This window comes from Apis cerana, linkage group LG1 (assembly GCF_029169275.1).
Source record: "Apis cerana isolate GH-2021 linkage group LG1, AcerK_1.0, whole genome shotgun sequence".
Classification (NCBI taxonomy): Eukaryota; Metazoa; Arthropoda; class Insecta; order Hymenoptera; family Apidae; genus Apis; species Apis cerana.
In genome coordinates this window covers 15,042,504-15,062,634 of record NC_083852.1, presented here as the reverse complement: position 1 = coordinate 15,062,634, position 20,131 = coordinate 15,042,504, and the positions used below count along the sequence as shown (strand labels likewise).

The 20,131-nt window shown below is 43.9% G+C and overlaps 1 protein-coding gene across 2 annotated transcripts; it reads right to left on the bottom strand.

The window, feature by feature from the left end:
• Positions 1 to 2,341: 2,341 nt before the first annotated feature.
• Positions 2,342 to 19,068, bottom strand: LOC108003475 (muscle segmentation homeobox). 2 transcript variants are annotated; one of them, XM_062077576.1, is made up of 3 exons: positions 17,277 to 19,065; positions 8,184 to 8,380; positions 2,342 to 3,651 (listed from the first exon to the last, which is right to left on the bottom strand). In XM_062077576.1, the coding sequence occupies exons 1-3, from the start codon at positions 18,322 to 18,324 to the stop codon at positions 3,406 to 3,408; spliced, it is 1,491 nt and encodes a 496-aa protein (XP_061933560.1). In that variant the 5' UTR covers positions 18,325 to 19,065; the 3' UTR covers positions 2,342 to 3,405. The 2 variants fall into 2 exon arrangements, with proteins under 2 accessions (XP_061933560.1, XP_061933606.1); XM_062077622.1 differs by lacking the exon at positions 8,184 to 8,380 and having other exon boundaries at positions 17,277 to 19,068.
• Between the last annotated feature and the right edge of the window lie 1,063 nt (positions 19,069 to 20,131).

Below are 20,131 nucleotides of genomic sequence, written 5' to 3'. Positions count from 1 at the left end.
GAAGGAATCGCTCTCTTTCCCTCTCTCTACCTCCCTCTCTCTCTCCCTCCCTCTCCGTCGATGCCGTGGACAGGCCTGCTTGGTATTCCGTTCTCGTCCCGAGGCATAATTGGCCGCCAACTGGCGACGCTCCTCCGGGTATCGCGAAGACAAGAAATTATTCTTTAATTAATTGTCAGCGCTCAATGTGGCCGCATGCGTAGGATCGGTCGGCCTCGTACATAAATTTCATCTATATGGGAGCGGCGTGTGTAACAGACTCTCCTCCATCGTGGAGAGAATCCGTGGTGAAACGGTGGCCGAGAAGCGACGGCGGAACGTTGCCGGTTGAATAAAGGTGGATGAGGCCGAGCGAGCTTCCGATCCGCGGAGGTAGCGAATACCTGGCGCCTGTTTGTAAACCCTTTAACGGTAAATCGTCGTTCTAGAGGGTCGCCGTTTGCTCTCCTTCTTTCGGAGCCCCTCCCCCACCGCAACCCTGTCCTCGTTCGACCTCTCGACGTTTCCTCTCTCTCTCTCTCTCCCTCAATGCTCACGTAGGTGATCCTCGAGCAAGATGGAGTTCCGTATAAAGAGGGGAAAGTCGGTTCTCGTGCGTCCGCCTCCGATATCGTGCTTTGTGCCCTCTAGTCACGCCACTGACGAATACGCTCTGCTTTAGGCCTGGACTTGCCTGTCTTTCGAATTCCACGAGATTTACGCTCGCACGATTCGACTCGAACTTCGTTTGTCAAGCTGATCGGTCGAATAGAGGTCGATTTAAAAGTTTAATTTCGTTTATACGTTCGAGGGATCTTGGTGGATTTTGATCGTGAAATGGGGACAACGATTTGGCCGGTTCTAATAACCGGTATATCAGCGGCACCGGTACGAACAATTAGGCTACTGGTCTCGGGCCGAAGGGACGACAGTTACGAGCGGTCCATGGATTCAAAGAAGGCGGCGAACTTCTTTGATCGGACGTGCCAGTGGAACCAGAGGCCCTCTCGTTCTGGACCGTTTCAAGCTGGCTCTACCCTTGCTTCTCGCAGATAGGGAAGAAGTAGTGAATCCGTGCATTGGCGTCGAGTGGATTTGCGATTTACTTGTAAAAATTTGCTTGTAAAAATTTGCCCTCTCCCAGAATCAAAATGATTTTAATTCTTTCTGTTAGCTGCTAATTGCTAATGATTTAAATATTTTAATTAAGTAAACAGAAGAAAGTTACTTTTTTTTCAAATAATGAATAATTTTCTTTTTTTATTATTATCATTTTCATTTTCATTTTTTTTATATATTTCTTCAGATACCTCTTTCTTTTCAATCAGTGTTTCCAGGAGATAATTAAAATGATTTTTTATTAAAATTTATAACATATTGTTCTAATGTTTGAATCTAATTAAGTATATATAATCATTATCACTTTTTGGTAAAATGTCAATAAATCGTAGCTCAAAAGATACGTTAAAAGATACTTTTTACGTTACATGTAACGTTACGCTGGTGATAACAAATTTACCCTATAAATTCCTACTTTTCTCGAGATCTCTTTCCAAAAATAATTACGCTGAACGAAGAATTCGTGAAACATCGAGACCTGGCAAAGTAAATAATCGAACGAATTTCCAGGAATAAGGAAAGAAAGAAAGGATCGATTCCGATCGAACAACGTTAGACCGAGTATCGATGGAAGAATGCGAAGAGACTCGTGAAAAGGTTATACAGGACAGGTGTACAAGGGTTTGGATAAGAGTGTGCGTGGACGCGTACATGTATATTTTATAATTAGGGGCCAGAAAGAGAGAGAAAGAGGTAAATCAGCGCGCCGCCGGGTTTAAGACTTAATTAAAAATTTAGTCAAAAACCAATTAGCGGCTACGCCGGATTAACATATTTCTAATTATCCGCCGAACACTTTCGGCCGCCCTATACCGCTGCCTCGACTACTTGCCATATACGAGAGGCCGCTCTCCCCGCCGATGACTTTGCGATACGTTTCGTCCAAACTTTTTCATCTTCCTTTTCTCCTCTTCCTTTTATCCGTCTATATTCATTTATTTACTTTCTTCCCACGTTATGTTCCATAAGACGCAATACTTGAGCAATGGATCGCCTCGACGATTGCCACTATCATCTTTTATTCTCCTTTATTCTCGTTTAATCGGTTCGATTCAAAAAAAAAAAAAAGAAATTCTTCACTTACCTCCTGTACGATTATTTAAGAATATTTGCATAGATAAATGTAACGATTTTCACATTACCTGTTGGGTTTGCGTATCACGCGAAATCTCTCGATAAGTAAATAAATAAATTCGCGAGGGGCAGGATGTAGGAAGAGTAAGTAAGGTACGAGTCGGCGGTGTAAATACTGAAATCATTTTTATTTCGCTATGGTATACTTCCATGGATAAATTATCATGTTACATTTATACAGGGCGCTTAAGGTACATCCGGGACCTCGTCGCAGTGTGAATCTCGATCCTACATCGGAATTTACATTTTTCCTCGTCCCTTGGACACGTATGTACACGCTCTTTGAATTTGAAAAAGGAAAATCTCGCAATCTGGCCGAAAAGAATTTGTATCACGGACGAATTGAAAAAATTCCTTTCTCTTTCCTCTGTTTTATCTATCAAACGAACGAACCACGCTCGATTCGATCGATTTTGGGGAATACCATCTGTTCTCTGGTGGGTAAAAGTAGATCGTATTTCCTCTTCGCGCTCTCTCGATTATCCCACCCCGGTAAATTTAATATACGTTAAGTAGAAACGAGCCGAAACGAGGGGGTTAACAACAGTCGAAGTCCATTTTGACGAAAATTCCTCGATTTCGCCGATCCTGTACACGCGTGTCGATATATTAATATTTATATATACATACGTACACACTTATACGCGGATAGAGAATCTATTTACAATATGTACACAATACAAATCGTAACCTGGAGATAATAACGAGTTTTCATGATGAGATCAACGGCTTGAAATGCTTTCTATAAATGCCTCGAGCGATCATCGTTGAAATTCCATCTTATCCGGTCGATAAAATTCGCGAACGTAGAAAAATAAAAGGATGGGGGGAGGGAAGTTTCGAGCACGTTTCACAAATTTCCAAATCTCTTCGCGGTGAAAGAAGAAGGCAGTTAAAGTCGCCGTCGATTTACCCGACTCTCCAACCACGAATCTTGTCGTCTCGAGCTTCGTCTTCACCTTCGAATCACCATCGAGTTAAATATTTCTCGACGCCCCTTTTCAAAGTTTCCTTTAATTCCTCACACCCGCAGATTCGAGAAAATGTCCAAGCTGCGCGGTCACTTTTCGTTGGGACAAGTTTTCAAGTCGTCGTATGCCAGCCCAGGAAGAGGCCAGAAGACTGGCCAGGATACGAGCGACACTCGGGCCCGCGCGGCTCGCCTCTCCCTTATTAAGGCCTGTGTCCAGGGGGCCCCATGAACATGGCCGCCGCGGCGGCGACATGGGTGTGCCTAGCCATGGCCGCCGCGATGAAGGGAGGCACTCCTGGTGTCCCAGGTGGCCCCACTCCGGAGAACATTAGCCCAGAGCCGAAACTCGGGTGCAACAACGGCCTCGCGGACAACCTCAGCTTCTCGATTTCCGCCTCTTGGAGACGCTTCGCCTTGGCTCGCCTGTTCTGGAACCATATTTTCACCTGGAACAGAGCGTAGGGAAAAGTGTTTGAATCCAATGACTCGATTAATTGTTCGGATCACCGTATCCTCCTCAACGAAGGTCTAAACATCTAAAGGTCCTTTTTCATCGAGCCTCGTCGCCAGTTCAGGGAAAAACGGCGAGTGAAAAAGAAAGAGAGAAAAAGCGCGACAGGATGGACGAACGGGGCGGAAGGATACGTAATTAAATAATTACGCTATCGATCGAGCGGTTATAACGTAAGCGGTCTAACAAGGGACGCGGCGAACGGCGGATAGAGAAAATAGGTGCACCACGGTGCTGCATGAACGGCTATTTAGCGCGTAATTAGCCGGCTCAAATTGGTGAAAGCAGCCGTCCGTACGCGGAGTGTACGGCCTGTGTAGGAATTCGCCGATGTAGTTGGAAACTTGCTACGTGGAAAAATATGCGGCTCGAAACTTTTTCTTTCGGCTGGTTAATTGTGTTTGCACAGTCGATTTTTTTTGTTTGGACAGATGCGATTCAACCTCGAAGATGAGATCTTGCCTAGGATATTCTATTTCCGCGTGTTTGTATATCAATACGCACGCTCTTTCTTCGAACGAATCATAAGTTACTCTTGAATTACTCGTTCCACGATGGATCATGATTTTCATTCAATTTATGTCTTCAATTCCGTTAAAATTATTGAACGCTATCGAATTTCATTTCGTTCCTCGAATCTGACTGTTTATATAAAATCTCGAAATTTCCCATTCGCGCGAGTCAACGAAACACTCTGTGCTGTGTCGCTAATTGGATAAGCAAATTTCCTTTGAAATTTTGTTTGCGAGGAATTAAATTCATCCATTCGTACATATACGATATGCAAATACAAATTTTAAACGAAGGATTGATTGTACATAATGCCGAATATAATAATAAACGCGGATCGAAAGGTGAGGCTGCGATGAGATACACGAGGAGGGGCGTTTTTAATTAAAAGAAAATCATTTCAAACGTTCGTTTGAACCTCGTTTCATAAATATATATATATATATACACACGCAGTCCATCATACTCTCGAACGGTGATATTCCAGTAGCTGCGCGCATAACGACGACAATCTTCCTATTATCATCGTTATTATTCTCATTATCATTATTTTTATCGAGTACAATGCCCGCGTGGCAGGCCGGAGAATTAGCATTAAGCAGGCTGGAGCACGCGTAACGAGTTCAAGGAGGCCGTAATCTGATCCCTGAAATGGATATAATGTTGAGGGAATACAAGGGTAAATATAAGGAACGCAGATGCGAGAAGAAAGAATAAGATATAAATCGCGATAACTTGTTAATAAATCAGCCACGATGTCGGGGAACGGTGTTGGCGGCAAAATCCGAAGCCTCGGGGGAAGATAGCCTCGCTTAGAAAGTAGAAATCTCGCGTCGCGTGACAATGCGCAATCAAATCGTTAGTTGCAGCTCCACGGGAGAGGAGAGACACACTGCAATATGTCTCGCGTGCTTTTTCTCCCCGACTTCCAACGACTTCCTGTTTTTCACGCTCGTAGCCTCTGTCCAAATATAATATTTCCAGGGAAAAATGGCGTAAACTCTCTTTCGAATTGTTGTTACATTTTCTTTGAATTCTGAAAACGTCGTATCTCGTTCCTTTCAACTTTCTTGTGTTTTCAACATAATCGAATTGCTTAGCGACAAATCTCTCGACTCATCGTCGGAAGAAAATACGAATAAATAAGTTTAAACGATCGCGTAGAGAATTTAATTCCATGGATATTAATACCGTGTATCCAAATTACGCTGATTCCTAATTTCCCAATTCAAAACAAATATAAATCGAATATTCTTTCTCAAATATCCCTTCATTGGATGGAAATGGTGAATATCCCATCGATCCAGCGAACCGTCTCGAAAATAATTTCCACGAACGGCGCTATTGCATTCTAACCGCGCGAATATCGCAACCCAAATCGCGAACATACCTCTTCGTCGCTTGGTGAATAATGAGAGGAGTGCGGCGCCGGGGAGGGGTGGCGATCCGTGGTCTGTTTCGGAAGGACGGAGAGGACACGGGGGAGGGATCGTAGCTTATCTAAGCAAATGAACAGAGAGAGAGATAGAGGCTTCATTTCGTCTGATGCATTGTAACGAATGCGCAAAGTGTATTCGAACACGCTACGCCGGCTCGAGCCCCGACAATAGCGTCGTCTCTCTGCGCCACGACACGTGTTCGAGCAAACGCGAGGCATTAACGTTGCTTAATTTTTATCGCCGTTTAAAATATCACGATTCTTATTTAGTTCGCGAGCCAAACTATCTAAATTTACGGTTTACTCCTCCTACTCCTCCCTTGACAAATTTCGTTTCGCAATTAAACACGGATAGATAAATAACAGGGGAGATACGGGGTGTATATCGCGCATTACGCGGGCAGCTTTAATTAATTTACGCTCCGTGCGAGTTGTTAAGTCGAGTCGTTAAGTTATTATCGGTGGAGGAAACAGTTTGTGTCTGGTAGGAATTAGAAGTAGAAGCAGAATGTTGCAGGCGGGCAGCTAATCGCGGCTGACATCGTGGATATATCGATGAAACGTTTCGATAATTATCTTCGGATGATAATCGGCGAATAATCGTCACAAGTACGTTGAGATTGTATTTATTATGCGAATTTGGAATTTTAAATACATAGATTATATTTATTTTCTTAATTTAGATATTACTTTAATATTTCTTCTAATGGATGATGTTTTTGAAACAGACGTATTTATGAATTTGTGAATTCGATAAAAATTGAAATGCTATTAACCACGTTCTATTTATTTTTTATTCTTTAGATATTGAAAATTGAGCTTCCTCTTGAGCTTTTCATTATTGTTAAAAACGTAACGTAGATCTTGCGTTCGATAAAAGAAAATTTGGAATTTTTGGAAAGAGAAAAGAAGGAACAAATTCTGTCGATAATTCTGAGCAAGACGAACGTCAGAATTACGAATCTCCATTCATAAATTACGTATTCAAATATCTCAATTATCTACAATTAATATCAATTGGACAGTCATTCAACAACGTTATCAAAGTGTTATTCAAATATATCATCGTCTTTCTCTCTCGAATTCACGCGTTAACGTCTCAATCGAAATTTGCTGATCAAATCGAGCGACTATCGATGGATCGATTGATCGACATCGAACCGAATCTGAGAAAAACAGTCTCAGGCACGAAACTCTATCGTTGAGCAGGATTTCCTTCTTCTTTAGCCGATTATTTTCACCGATACGTAAAAATTACGTACATCATTTCAGTAACGTTCAATTTAATTAACGTCAATCATGTTAATTGCCGGCCGAAAAAAAAATTGCCTCCACAAAAGGGTGTGCAATTACGCCTCGATGTGGTGTATCTGATGCAAAGAAAGAGAGAGAGAATTTGCTCGTTTTGATCGGCCGAGCAATTACGAAAACAAAGATGAGAGAGAAGCGCGGAAGAAAGAGGGGAAGAATAAATTGCAGGGGAATAAAAGGGGAGGGACAAATGTACGTAAAGGAGGAGAGCGAGCCGCAAGTTCACGGGGCTTTCGAACGAAATGATCCTCTTGTTGCGTGCGAGCCACCCTTTTTTGCCACTTTCTCTATTTACGCGCTTCCGAGAATAGTTTCCATTCTTTTGTGTTCGTTCAACAAGCTTCAGTTTTTTTTAAGGGTATTTTAAACTACGACGAATCCCGAGAAATCAAGCGATATTTTACATTCCTATGATACATTTTGAAATATATCGGAACGACAGAGAAATTTCAAAATATCCGATTACTTCTTTCCGTTATTGTTAAAAACATAGATCTTGCATTCAATAAAAGGAAATTTGAAATTTTTGTAAGTTGATCGCAATATTGTGACGGTTATTCGAATATCACATCATTTGATCAATTCAAAATTCTGATTTCAATGAAAGCTCGTATGTACAATTTTCTTTCAAAAATTCTTGACGTAATCCATCTTTCAATATTTCTACATATATAGGTTTTTCTTTTCAAAAGGTATTAAAATCTGGACAATTTACATGTTTAAAGAAACGAAGAAGAAAATTGAAACGTTGATTTCAACCTTCGTAAGAATAAAATTCACATAAATAATTTTTCTTAAATGATTCTTATTTTATAAGAAAACAAACGAAATATAGATATAGAATTTTCTGAATTTTTTGATTTTCTCTCATTACATCGCCCTTTACCCTCTATTAAAAAAAAATTATTTTAAAAGTTTAAAAACATTACTATTTAAAATTTATTATACCATGATATAACTTTGATTTTCATTATTCCGATATTAAACGAATTTCAAGTTTCAACGATCGTTTAAAGTAGTGCGAAGCGTTGAATATTAATGTTTCCGATGACATCATTTCCGTGATCTCGTTTGACTCGTTTGATCGACACACTTATCCAATTTCTTTGAAAGCATTTTCATTTATCGATCAAGGGAAAAGTATATTCCCGAACACGTTTCGTTAGAAAATGTTCTCGATTGGAAGCTTAATTTTCGCGGCGTCTCACCTGCGTTTCCGTAAGGTGAAGGGACGACGAGAATTCCGCTCGTTCGGCGATGGTTAGGTACTGCTTTTCGCGAAACTTTTTCTCCAGGGAGAGCAGCTGCTGCGTGGTGAACGGCGTCCTCGGCTTGCGATTCGGCTTGTGCTTCCTCAGGGTGCACCTGACCGGGCCTGGCCCCGGCCCCGGCAGCCTCAGATCGCCTGGAACCGATCCGAAAAACCGCCGATCAGTGACGAAACGCGATTGGAGGGAGGCTCCTGGCCGTGTGTCGAGTTGGAAATTTTATTCGAGGGGATCCAGCGGGATAAAGTGTTTTCAGAGGTAAAATTCTGGTAAAATTAGATGAAGAAATGTGAAAAGGAGAACTATTTCAAATAAATAGTAGTTTAAATATTTTCTCTACTTCGATCAAACTTAGAAATTTATTTAAATCTGTGAACACGTAAACAGTACTTAAAAATAATATTATCGAAATACCTCAATTTTCCAATACTTGTTTCGACTTGTTTCGAATTTACTACCAACTGTTTAAGAGAGCTCTTAAATCGCAACAATGTGACGATTGTTCGCAATCCCGAGAGATTGTATTTTTATTATCGAAAACGCGATTAAACAATATATATGTATATATGCGTTCAATAATTAATGCGGTATAATTACGTTATAGGAAGGTGAATTAAGATATCTACAGAGGAAACGTATAATATTTTCTTGTGATACGATAGCTCGTATAATTATTGTCCAATTATCGTGCCTGATAAATCGTTTAACGTGGTTCCAGTGGAGCAAGACGATAATTAAGAGCGAGGCGAAAGAAGAAGGAACGGGATCGGGAGAGAAATTGTAATTACGTGCAAGATCAAACATCTATAAGAATCTGGGAAATAAGATTACAATTTCACTCGTTTCCTCTCGATTCCCCATAAAAACCTCTGTAAATCGAAACTTGTAAACTTGTTGTATTATTTCAACGGAATAAGAGATGCATTTTATTATAAATCCAGAGAAACTCGAGCTGTAATAAGCTGTCTCCATAACTCAAAGTGGGTTATTTATCACAATATCAATTCTCTTTTCTTCCCACCTTTCGTTTATTCTCTTTTCATTTGCATAATTCGAAAATCCTTATCCCCGGTTCGTGGTTCCATATCGCAAAATGATATATGCTTATTTACATAATCGCACAACCTCTTACTTAACCGTGCTCCTCGATTAAAAATATATTAACCGGCGAAAGGAAGATCGTCGAAGGTGTGTATTAATATATATGTCCGCTTATCATTAATTATGTCATCGAATCGCGATAGAAACGAGCGGGATCCTCGAATATCCGATATCATTACAAAGTTCGTAATATTAATCATGTTTGCGCAGATTTGTTCGAATGGTGCGAAATTATCGGCACGTTATTCCCGTGTATGCGTTGCATAATAATTATCTGGGAGGCAGCGATAACGTTACCCGCCGCCCGTTAATTAATGCTCGCTCTGAACGCTCCCAATGAAAACCATTGTCCCTTCCCAACTTTTTATCCTATTTATAAACTCTTTTCGTCGATTTCAATTCCGATTTCAGAACCGATTTTATCCATTTCGCGAGGGGGATATAAAGCGTGCGACGGTGTAACAATGACGAGTGATTCTTATTTGTCGTAACTTGTGGCTTTCATGTACATTCTAAACGGGCAAATGCAATTATTGAATAATAAATTATAATTTTTGTAACAAACATGTACTAAAAGCTGGTTTATATATTTAAATGATTGAATGCGTATATGGAAAATCAAATTCCGTTTATATTTAATTTATCCAAAACTACATGATGATTTCTCGTTTAATTAGAAAGAATTTTATATATATATCTAAAATTTAAAAATAATTTTGCAAATTCGATCTAGCAGAACTCGTAATCGGATAGATTAATGTAACAAGAGGAGTTCAAGTTCAAACGAGCGGATTCAATCGCGCCTCTAATCTAGCTTATTTTTTAATTGCGTTAACTTTAACCTTTTTCCCTCTATATAATTGGAAGGAATCAAATTTAGATAAGCTCGGTTAGACAATTATCGAGCGTCGTTTAATCTAATTTCGATAAAAAAATGTCGATAATTTTAATGAATTAATTATGCCTAAATGTTTAATGAAATAATTCCTCGCCTATCAGAGATTACATATATATACATTATCCAAGTGTAGAATTTAAAAAGTTTCCCAAAAGTTCTCGGTTGCTAGAACTCCAATATAAAATAATATAGCGACATCTTGATCTCGAAATGTTTAATGAAATAATTCCTCGCCTATCAAAGATTACATATATATACATTATCCAAGTATAGAATTTAAAAAGTTTCCCAAAAGTTCTCGGTTGCTAGAACTCCTAGAATATAAAATAATATAGCGACAACTCGAATCGTATCAATTCGATGAAAATAAATTTCGAACTACGTCGCTGCTGCAACGACGATATTACAAAGATATACGCATGCGCAAATGAATTAGCGGTTAAAAATAAACTGCTTAAAACTTCTTTCACGCGCATAAAGTTCGTATAAACACCGTACGCGAACAACCTGTTTACACGAACACGCTTCCCTCCCTCCGCAAGCGACGGGGCACTCGTGTATATATATATATATACACCTTCATACGCAGATTTTTCTTTCTACGGAAAACTTGTGCGAGCTCTCGACAACAAACTCGGATCCCGACTTTCATCGAAGGAACAGGCAAGAAACCTCGACTCGCGGAAAATAATGGGGGGAGAGGAGGAAAAGGATCGTGATGGGAGCGCGAAAATCCTTGCTCGTTTCGCGTTAACGACCGCGCTCCCCGTGCTCACATAAATTAGACGGTCGTCGATCGTGCGTGAGCACACGCGTTTCTCCGCAATCAGCGTCGGCCGTTCGCCGTTAATCCCCAATTTATAGAAGCGAACACGGGGCACGTTCGACCGCGAAGGGAACGGTCTTACCTATCGGTTGCCAACGACCGGTGAAATTGAATCGTAAAAAATAAATTGTTTTCGCGTTACGCTCCCGTTTCGTTGCCAATCCACAACGTGATTATATCCCGTGGTATCCCCGTGCTCGATGATTAACTCGTACGCGTGTCATTAGCCGATTCTAGGATCGGTTTCGCCATTCTTCGCTGCCGATATCGTGGAATTTTAAAAACTCTTCTTGCGTTCGACAGATTATTGTTATTATAAATTTATTCTACTTTGCTTTCGTACTTTTGGAGAAGGTTTAAAATTAAATTTTCCAAAGATTTTATCGCTCACTTTCGATACAGCATCGAACTTCCTAATAATTTTTCAATTTCGTCGAGGCTCCAGAGGGGTTAATCGGTAGGGCACTCGCGATTTCACCGAGTTCGGGGCGAGTGGCAAAAAATCGGAGGAGCAGGTCGAAAGGATGACGATTTCGCGGCAACCGGTGGGGCAACAGCGAATTCCACGCGCTAATTAACGATCGGGGAAACGACAAAAAGCTGGAACGGCGGGCATTGTCCACGGCTGATCTGTCGCGACATCGGTATTACGTCTTCCATTCCCTGCCCGGTTCGCCAGTCCGCTCACATAACCGATCAATATGTTCCTCTCGGAGGCTAATTAATTTCTGCTAATTAAACGCTCGCTAGGATCTTGGAGGGAATATATCTTGGCTTTCTGCGTGGACGAACCACCTGTCGGATATTTTTCGATTTGATGCCTCTTGTCTGCCTGAGAAAATTCAATTTAAATATTCAAACGAATTCGAATCTGAGTCTAATTTATAAATTTTCGTACGCAAAGCTCTTCTTTGAATTGAATTCGGACGGAAGAAAGCAAACTTTTAAGAAAGTATATACATTCACATGTATCAACAGAATTCTATACTGGATTTGAAGTATTTCAAATTGGAATGCGAATATACCAATTATATTTGAACATTTAAAAACTTTCGAAGAATTATCTACAACGTGCAAATGACATTAAGAGCGATAGAAGAGGCACTAATTAATTTAATGTAAATTCCCTCTTATCCACGAGTTCGCATTATTCGACGTACAGAATGTTTACATTCCAATTTTCAATCGTTATCGCGATAATAAAAGATATCGAAAGATTATCGTCGTTATTAATTATTGATCTGTAGCGAATGATCCGAACGTTCACGAATGATGTATCTCGTATTATCTAGAGAGAGGAGTAATGAAGGAGGGGGCAATGAATTCTCTGATGAAGTTGCTCCATCGAGGCGGCAATAAATTCTTTGCCGAGAATAAAATAGTCGCTGATGAAACGTAGAGCGAAACGGGTTTCGTCTTTTGCTCTCTCTCTCTCTCTCTTTTGCCGATATCGCGCTGACAATTCGCGTATCGCGGCCAGTTGCGTATCTTACTAATGACCAAGCCTTTGCCTCAATATGTTTCTTATGAACGCCAATTAATTTCTACTAATTAAATGTTCGTATGATTTATGATCGATACGTGTACGCGTACGTGTATGTACATTTTACGCGAAGATCACTTTTTTCTTCTTCTTCTTTTTTTTTTTTTTTTTTTTTAAGACGAGACGAACTTGTCGTTAGAAATAAACCAATTTATTAACGAATGAATTGGTCGAAAATTAGGGGGGGAGGGGACGAGATAAGATAAAATTTGAATATTTGTTTATCCATTTTTGATAAAGGGATCGAAATGGCAGATAACGCGGAAAATGGAGTTTAAACGAAAGGAGATTCTTGTTCTTTCTTCTTTAAATTTTTGTAATGTAATTCGTGCAAAAAGGAAAGGAAAAAGAAAGGGAATAATGGTGAATAATTAATTATTCAAGATTTTACAAACGCGGAAAGAAATTGAAAGATAATTGCCAAGTATTCGAAAAAGTCATTATTATATTTAAATCAAATTAGTTTTGGAAATAAAATTCGACCATTTGAATTTTTAACATATTTTTGCGTGTCATTTCTAGTATTTAAGTCGTATTTAATTTTTAATTTCCGCGTATTCTACGAATAATTTCCAATTTGCGAATTTCTAACGAGATTGATATAATTGAAAAGACGTGTTCTTTTTTTTTTTTTTATATATATAACCTTATCGTTTCATCTTTTTTACGAATAAGTATATCATAATAATAATAAAACTTTTTACTTTTATCTCTCTATTTAAGAGCAAATTCTAATTTAAATATCATTACGTTAATTTCTTTTTCTAATATATTCTCGAGCGAATTAACGCGAAATCCGGTATCCCGTTACTTATTTGCAAAAAATGGAGTAAGAAGGAACGATTTCCTCGAATTTCTTGTCATCATATCACGCATCAAGACCGATTCAAATTATGCAAATTATCTCAAACGTTTCTTTTTCTTACTTATAATTAAAATTTCAGAAACGCATCCTCCGGTTAATTTCTTGCTAATTAAATTAGAATATTCAATTTGTTATTCTTTATCCAGTTTTCTCCGGATTTCCAAGAGAATTTGCCTTTTGATTTCTTTCTTCTCCACACTTTTATCATTATCCCTCTTTCACCTGTTTCGATCGAATCAAAGCTGCTCATTTTTACAAGTCTCGCGTATATAGAATCCAAAGTTCGAACGACGCCATCTCGATTAATTAATTTGGAAGAAACGAAGGGGAAACACGAGAATGAGGAATAAAATAATCGTCACTGCGATTTCACCCCAAGATCAATATGTTCTTCTTGCCCTGGCCAATTAATTCCCGTTAATTACCGCAGTTTCGAGACGTTGAAACGCGGTGTAAGATCGCATTGTTCCTCCACTTCGAAATATTCGCGCGGAAGAATTCGCGCTGCCTATGCACTAAGCGCCAATTAACGCGTTAATAACGATCGATGCTCGGTCGATAATCGGCGATAAAAATCGGTATGAATGGGATATCGATTCGGGCCGAGGGACAAAGATAAACTTCCGCGTGTTTATATACACGTGTGCGTGTGTCCATTATCGTGGCGAAACACGGTTTACACAATTTCGGTTGGAATTTCAACGACGGCCGTGTTAATAAAGGGGCAAGTCGTTCCATTATCGGGCCGAGAATTCGATCGAAAATTCTAGGGGACAGATGTCTCGATGCGGTTTATTCAGTTTACCTGAACAACCGTCGAACGCCGGATAATCCTGCGGGAAGCTAAATGCTAATTCATTGCCGCATTGAATACACCGTTTCCCTCAAATTCTCCATGAATCTGAAAGTGGCCGAACGGTAAAAATCCTTTGGAACAGGTGTGCACCATTTATCTAACCTCGTCCGGCCGAGTTACTTTATCTGCCATCGGTGTACCTAACTCAACCCGCCCGAATTGTACAAAAACGGACCAAGGTGATTCATTAGGCTTGCAACCGCGGTTTTCGCATTTTAATGAACAATCTTGAAAATAATATTTTAATTTCGTTTCGCGAATTGGGCTTTCTTGCATTCCCTTATGTCCAATTATATCTCTTTCTATTCATCGATTAAATATAATGTGTCTAATCGTAATTAAAAATTAAAAATATATTCACAATTGGAACCGCTGAATACGATTTAATTTGTTCGATCTTTTCCGTTACAAAGGATCGAGTTAAAGCTAGATCGGGTATAATCGGCCTCGTTTCACGGCAATTAACGCTTCAAGCAGGGAGGGGAGTCGATTTTCTCGGCTTCCGGAAAAACCGCGGCGTCCCCCCTCCCCGAAACGAAACGCCGCCCCGTTGCACGATAATTACCCTCGGCGGTGGATGATGAATCGTTGGAAATATTTTGTGGAACATCATCGGGGACGGGCGTCGTTAATTCATTCCTGGACACGGAGGCCAGCGGCAGATAAATGCGTGGCGGGCCGACGGTGGCTGGCGTTCGAGCGTTATAAATGACGTCCGTATTCATAATTTTCGAAACGCCACCGCCCAGTGACAGGCCTACGGGATTATCTATCGGCTGGACGAGGCCGAGGTATCAAGGTCCCCGCCCATTTCTGATAACCACCTCTTCCCCCCCTCTGTGAGCTTTTCCATCGACACTAATTTTTCCAAACCGAACTGATTCCGGATCGATCGAACGATAATAACGCGAGTCTTCTCTATTCGCGAGGAGGAAGGAACGTTTCCATTGTTCCTAGACTTTGGTCGAGTAATTCGTTAACGAGCGATAATATTCCTCTCGCTTCGTCGATCTATCCATCAACTCGTTTCGAGGAAGATTGCGTTTGCGTCGTCACGGGACTCGACTCGGGGAGGAGGTTGTTCTATGATCAACCAGGGATCGGTGGAGGAAGAAACTGGGTGGTTGATCGGTGAAATTCTGAATCTGGCCGCCAGCAGAGATCCTAGAGAGAACGCGGGTAATTGGTCTCGCGCTGCACGGACGGCAAAAACGAAGGACGTGGCGGGGGGAGGGCGAAATTGCGACGTGCCGATAAAAGAAGGGAGAGGATCTAGCGTGGTTTGTCGTTATCATCCGCAAAAACGGAGAGAAGGAGTTGGCCAGGAAGCCAGGCCCGGCCTAACAAGGGCAGTTTTTAGACCGAGTTGAATGCATTATGGATGGCCGCAGTTATGTATGACTCTATCACGGTTGAGGCCTTCGAGTGCGCCCCTCGTCTCCTCCTTCAGACTCCTTCTTTTCTCCTTTTTTCTTTTTCTCTTTTAGCCTCTCGGCGCTAGTTGGCTCACTACGCGCCGATAGTAATTTCTGGAAGCCTCCCCTTTCGAACCTTCCAGCTCGACTGGTGAATTTTCGAGTAACGACAAATATAAAAGAGAAGAATGATCTAGCAATCAGAATCGGGGAGAGATTAAGTCACGACGAAGAGTAAAAATTTTTCAGTCGGGTTTGCCAATCTTGCTCGATGTCTTTTTTCGTTGACAAGTTTCTCGGGAGGGGTAGGGCAGTTAATTGGATCTGGAGGAGCGCGTGTCTTTCAGAGAGTTGACGCGAGGCTGTCATCGTGAAGGAAAAATCGTCAATTAAGCGAGGCGAAGGGGTGGGGTTTGCGACAATGCGTTTCCGCGAGTGAAACGATTCGATTGGAGTCGAAACGGGTTCGTTTAATTGATCGATTATTTCTCGCCGATTATTGACGTATTCCGCTCCCTGCCGCGACAGGAAGCGAAAATAATTCCCGTCAAACGTGATTTACTCCGAGTAACCGATCCAATTTTTTTCCTCCAGCGAATCGATTCCGTCGAAAATGTCGTTGCACAACGTTAGATACTTTCCAACTATTCTTTCCGCTTCGCTAAAATTTCGATCGAGGCAATTGAAAATGATTGGTGTCGCCGGGAAACGAAGGATCGCGTCCCAATAGCCCAGATACTCGAACGAATCGATTTCTTTGCGACATCGCAGGAACAAAAGAAACCGACGCGACGCTGTAGATTCTTTCATCAGTGGCGAGAAAGCAGCTACCGATCTCAGCTCAGAATTTTCTCAATTACATGGAAGACTCTCCTAGCATTGTCCCTCCTTTTAATTATTTCCAGTTTATAGACTTTCCTATTACTAGCGCAATACGCAGATATTCCTTTCCCCCCGAGAGAAAGTTATCGTTATCTCTCTCCTTATCACCAACTTTTTTCGTCATTGACAATTCTCGGAAAGAGAAAACTAAGATTCGCGACTACTGGAAACTCGTCGTTTATACGTCATTCCACAAAATCCTATCGCAACGAACGACTCGAGGAGAGAAAGATCGGAGCTCTTCCGAGGAAAGGCGAGTTTGCAGAGAGTTCAATTACGTGGCGAACGCTTTAGCACGTAATTTCGATAATAACTCGCGTGACCGGCTAATATCGAGCGCCATGGGGCTGCGTGTGTCGTGGCCTGCGCCACCCACTCCCTTTCCCTAATCATCAACATTGCCTCGATACGCGAAAATAACGATTCACAGGGGGAGCGAGTTAGTTACGGGTAAATCGGGTTGATAAGTGAGCGTATAGCATTACCCTCGGCTAATATTGCACAGCGAAGAATAATAACGGGCTGCGCGCGCCACCATCGCGAATCGATGCTCCACTGCACGCTTTCGGCCGAATTTCAGCCGTTTCACGCGAACCCCTCGTTTGGAGGAAAGGAAGGAAGAGGTTTGGAAATCGGAGAAGACTTACCGTTCGGACTAGTGGGCCCCCCGTGAGGCGTGTACAGGTGTCCGTGCGGGTTGTGCGGGTGCGGGGGTGGGGGCAGCCACGCGAACCCCGCGAGGGAATGCGGGAATCCCGCGGGATTCCATCCGGGGGCGCCGGGGGCGGCGGGGAGGTAAGGGGGCCCCTGAGAGGGCCTCTGAACCCCCGGGTGGATCGGCTGAGGCACTACGGGGCTCGACTTCTCCTCCTTCTCCTGCCCGTTGTCCACCTCCCTCTCCAGCTCGCAGTCCGAGTCCATCACGTTCAAATCCTCCGAGTGGGCCACGCTCCTTATCTCGCTTTGGTCCTCGAGATCGAGGTGATCGGCCCTGTCCCCTTCCAGCGAGCGATTCGCCTCCGAATCGCTCCTGTCGTCCATCATCTCCCGTCTGCTCGCAGGTGACACGGAACGCGGGTCCCCGATCCTCTCCATCCTCTCGTCCTCCTCCCTCTGGATCATCGACGACTCGACGACGAGGCTCCTGCTCCCGGGCGAGCCCGAGGACAATCGCCGGTCGTCCCGTTCCCTCTGCGCCTCCTGCTCTATTCTGATCGGGGACGAGGACTTGTCGTGGTGGCCTCCCGTCGTCCTCGAGAAATCCTTCACGGTGAGGATCTCTTGACGGCCGGCCGACGGGTGCTGATCCTGCTCCGGCCTGCTCGACGGCTGATTATGGTGGTGGTGGTGGTGGTGGTGGTGGTGGTGGTGATTCGCGAACGCGAGCCCGTGCGGGCTCAGCCTGGCCAACAGCTCTCTGCTCTGCAGCCTCTGCTGCTCCAGCAGCAGCTCGCGATACCTCGCCTCCACGTCCAGGCTCTTCTCGCTCTCCATCCGATCCTCGTTCTCTCGTCTCGCGAACGGGCCCCCGGTCTTCTTCATGTCGCTCAGCAGAGAGTCAACGCTGAAGCTGATCTTGCCGCTGCGCGGCTTCAAATTCGAGGAGGCGGACGTCGAAGTTGCCATGTCGACGTCCTCGCACAGACGATCGTTCCCGGCTCCCTGGCCCGCCACCACGCCCTCGCCGCCACTCATTCCGTATTGTTTTCTCTCCCCTTTCCCTCCTCTCGATTCACGAGCGACGTATTCGAGTTCAGTCACCTGTTCTCACTCAATCGGTCACTTAATCTCGCGATTCTCACTGTCACGCCCGAAACTTATCCCTCCACACCGATGCGAAACTTGGAGGCAACGGGTAACCGCGTCATCGTAGCAGCGTCGCCCCGACTAGGTGATCACCATCACGGTATCATCGCGGTTGGCATTCCGTGCGACCACTCCCGGGCCCGTTATTCCCGGAATCCGCCGTGGATCGAGCGAGCCGGCGGATCCCCCCATTTAAGTCGGGGAACAGTTTCTCTACGAGGCAATCGGCATGACGATTCGACCCAACTCCTCTTAACCGTAACTGTACCTCTCCAATCCCGACGCCTCCTTTCCTCCAGTTCTTGCACACCCGTTTCCTCCTCCTTCCTCGAGTCGAGTTTCGAGCGTTTAACTCGAAAATCGGTGGGCACAAACGGCCGGGGTACGCAGGCCCGTCGCACTGTCACAATCCGGGATCTCGTCGCGGCGGGGTACGCGCGGGGGGTGTGCAGAGCGTGCGTAATCTGCGTAATCTGCCGCGTGGTGGCCAGTGCTGGCGCGGAAACGACACTGATTACCAGCTCGGCTCAGGCCGAGGCGTTCTCTCTCTGCTCGGTGGCGGCCGGCGTCGCGGTGCTTGCCGCCGTGGCGCGCCGCCCCCGCGAGACCCGTGCAACCGGTACCGTGTCCTGTCCTCGGCCAATGCGGGCCGCTCGAGTCGCACCGCGTCCCCCTGCCCGGTGGGCGTGGCCCGCCGCCCGCCTCGGCCAATCGGCGCGCGCCTCCGCTCCCTCGCCTCGGGAAATCGGGCCGCGCCTCGCCTCGCCGCGTTCCCCGTCCACTGGCAGATGGCGTTGGCTGGATCTGGAGCGACTCGTAACGGCGCTGTGTGGGGACGGGAACGGGGGAAGGCGGCGAGGGGGCTGAAGCGGAACGACGCGGGTCTGGGATGACGAGGCGACTGCTCGGGGAACGTGACGACTCCTAATTGTCTAATTCCCGGGCGCGATGCGCGAATTGATTGGCAATCCTCTGTGTGCGTGCGCGCGTTTCATCCACCCTCCTACTCCCCTCCCCTTCGTTCGTCGGTACACCTCGATCGGATTATTGCGATCTTTCCTTCTCTTTTCTCCCGGTGGAAAAAATTTCTCGCGAAAAATCCCTCGAGAGAAAGGGGTGCGGGGTGTCCGCGCGTCGTTCCAGGTTATGATGGGTGGTGGTATCGGGTGATTGATGGAAATTGGAAGTTTGATTGGCAGGTTTTTGACGTGGTTGTTGTGGATTTCAAACTGGCTGCCCGGCGGAGACGGGAAATGACGGGCCGAGTGTAGCGGCGGGTCCACGAGGGTACCGTTAAATGTACGGGGTGGGAGATAAGGTTCTCCCTTCTCCTTTTTTCCCTCCCCCTTTCATTCCCTTCGGATCGAAGTTGTATCGGCGCAAAAAAGTGACTTCGTTACTTCGTTATTCGAAAATCCGAGGCTTACGTCGAAAGGCCAGCCCGATGATGGCGCAAAATTAATTGCACTCCTCCCCCCGGCGAATCCTCATCAAAGGAGGGCATTAGAGGAAATTCCAGCTGATGGAAATTTTCGCGATCTTGTTACGTTGCCGAGCGGACAATATTTCAGGATTAAACTAATCCGATCGGCAGGCTCGGTGGTGATAGTCCAGAGTGACAGCCGAAAAACGTCCCGTGGGAAGACCGTCCCCGTGGAACCAGAGGAATCTTCACCGAGTCAAGCCGATTAACCGA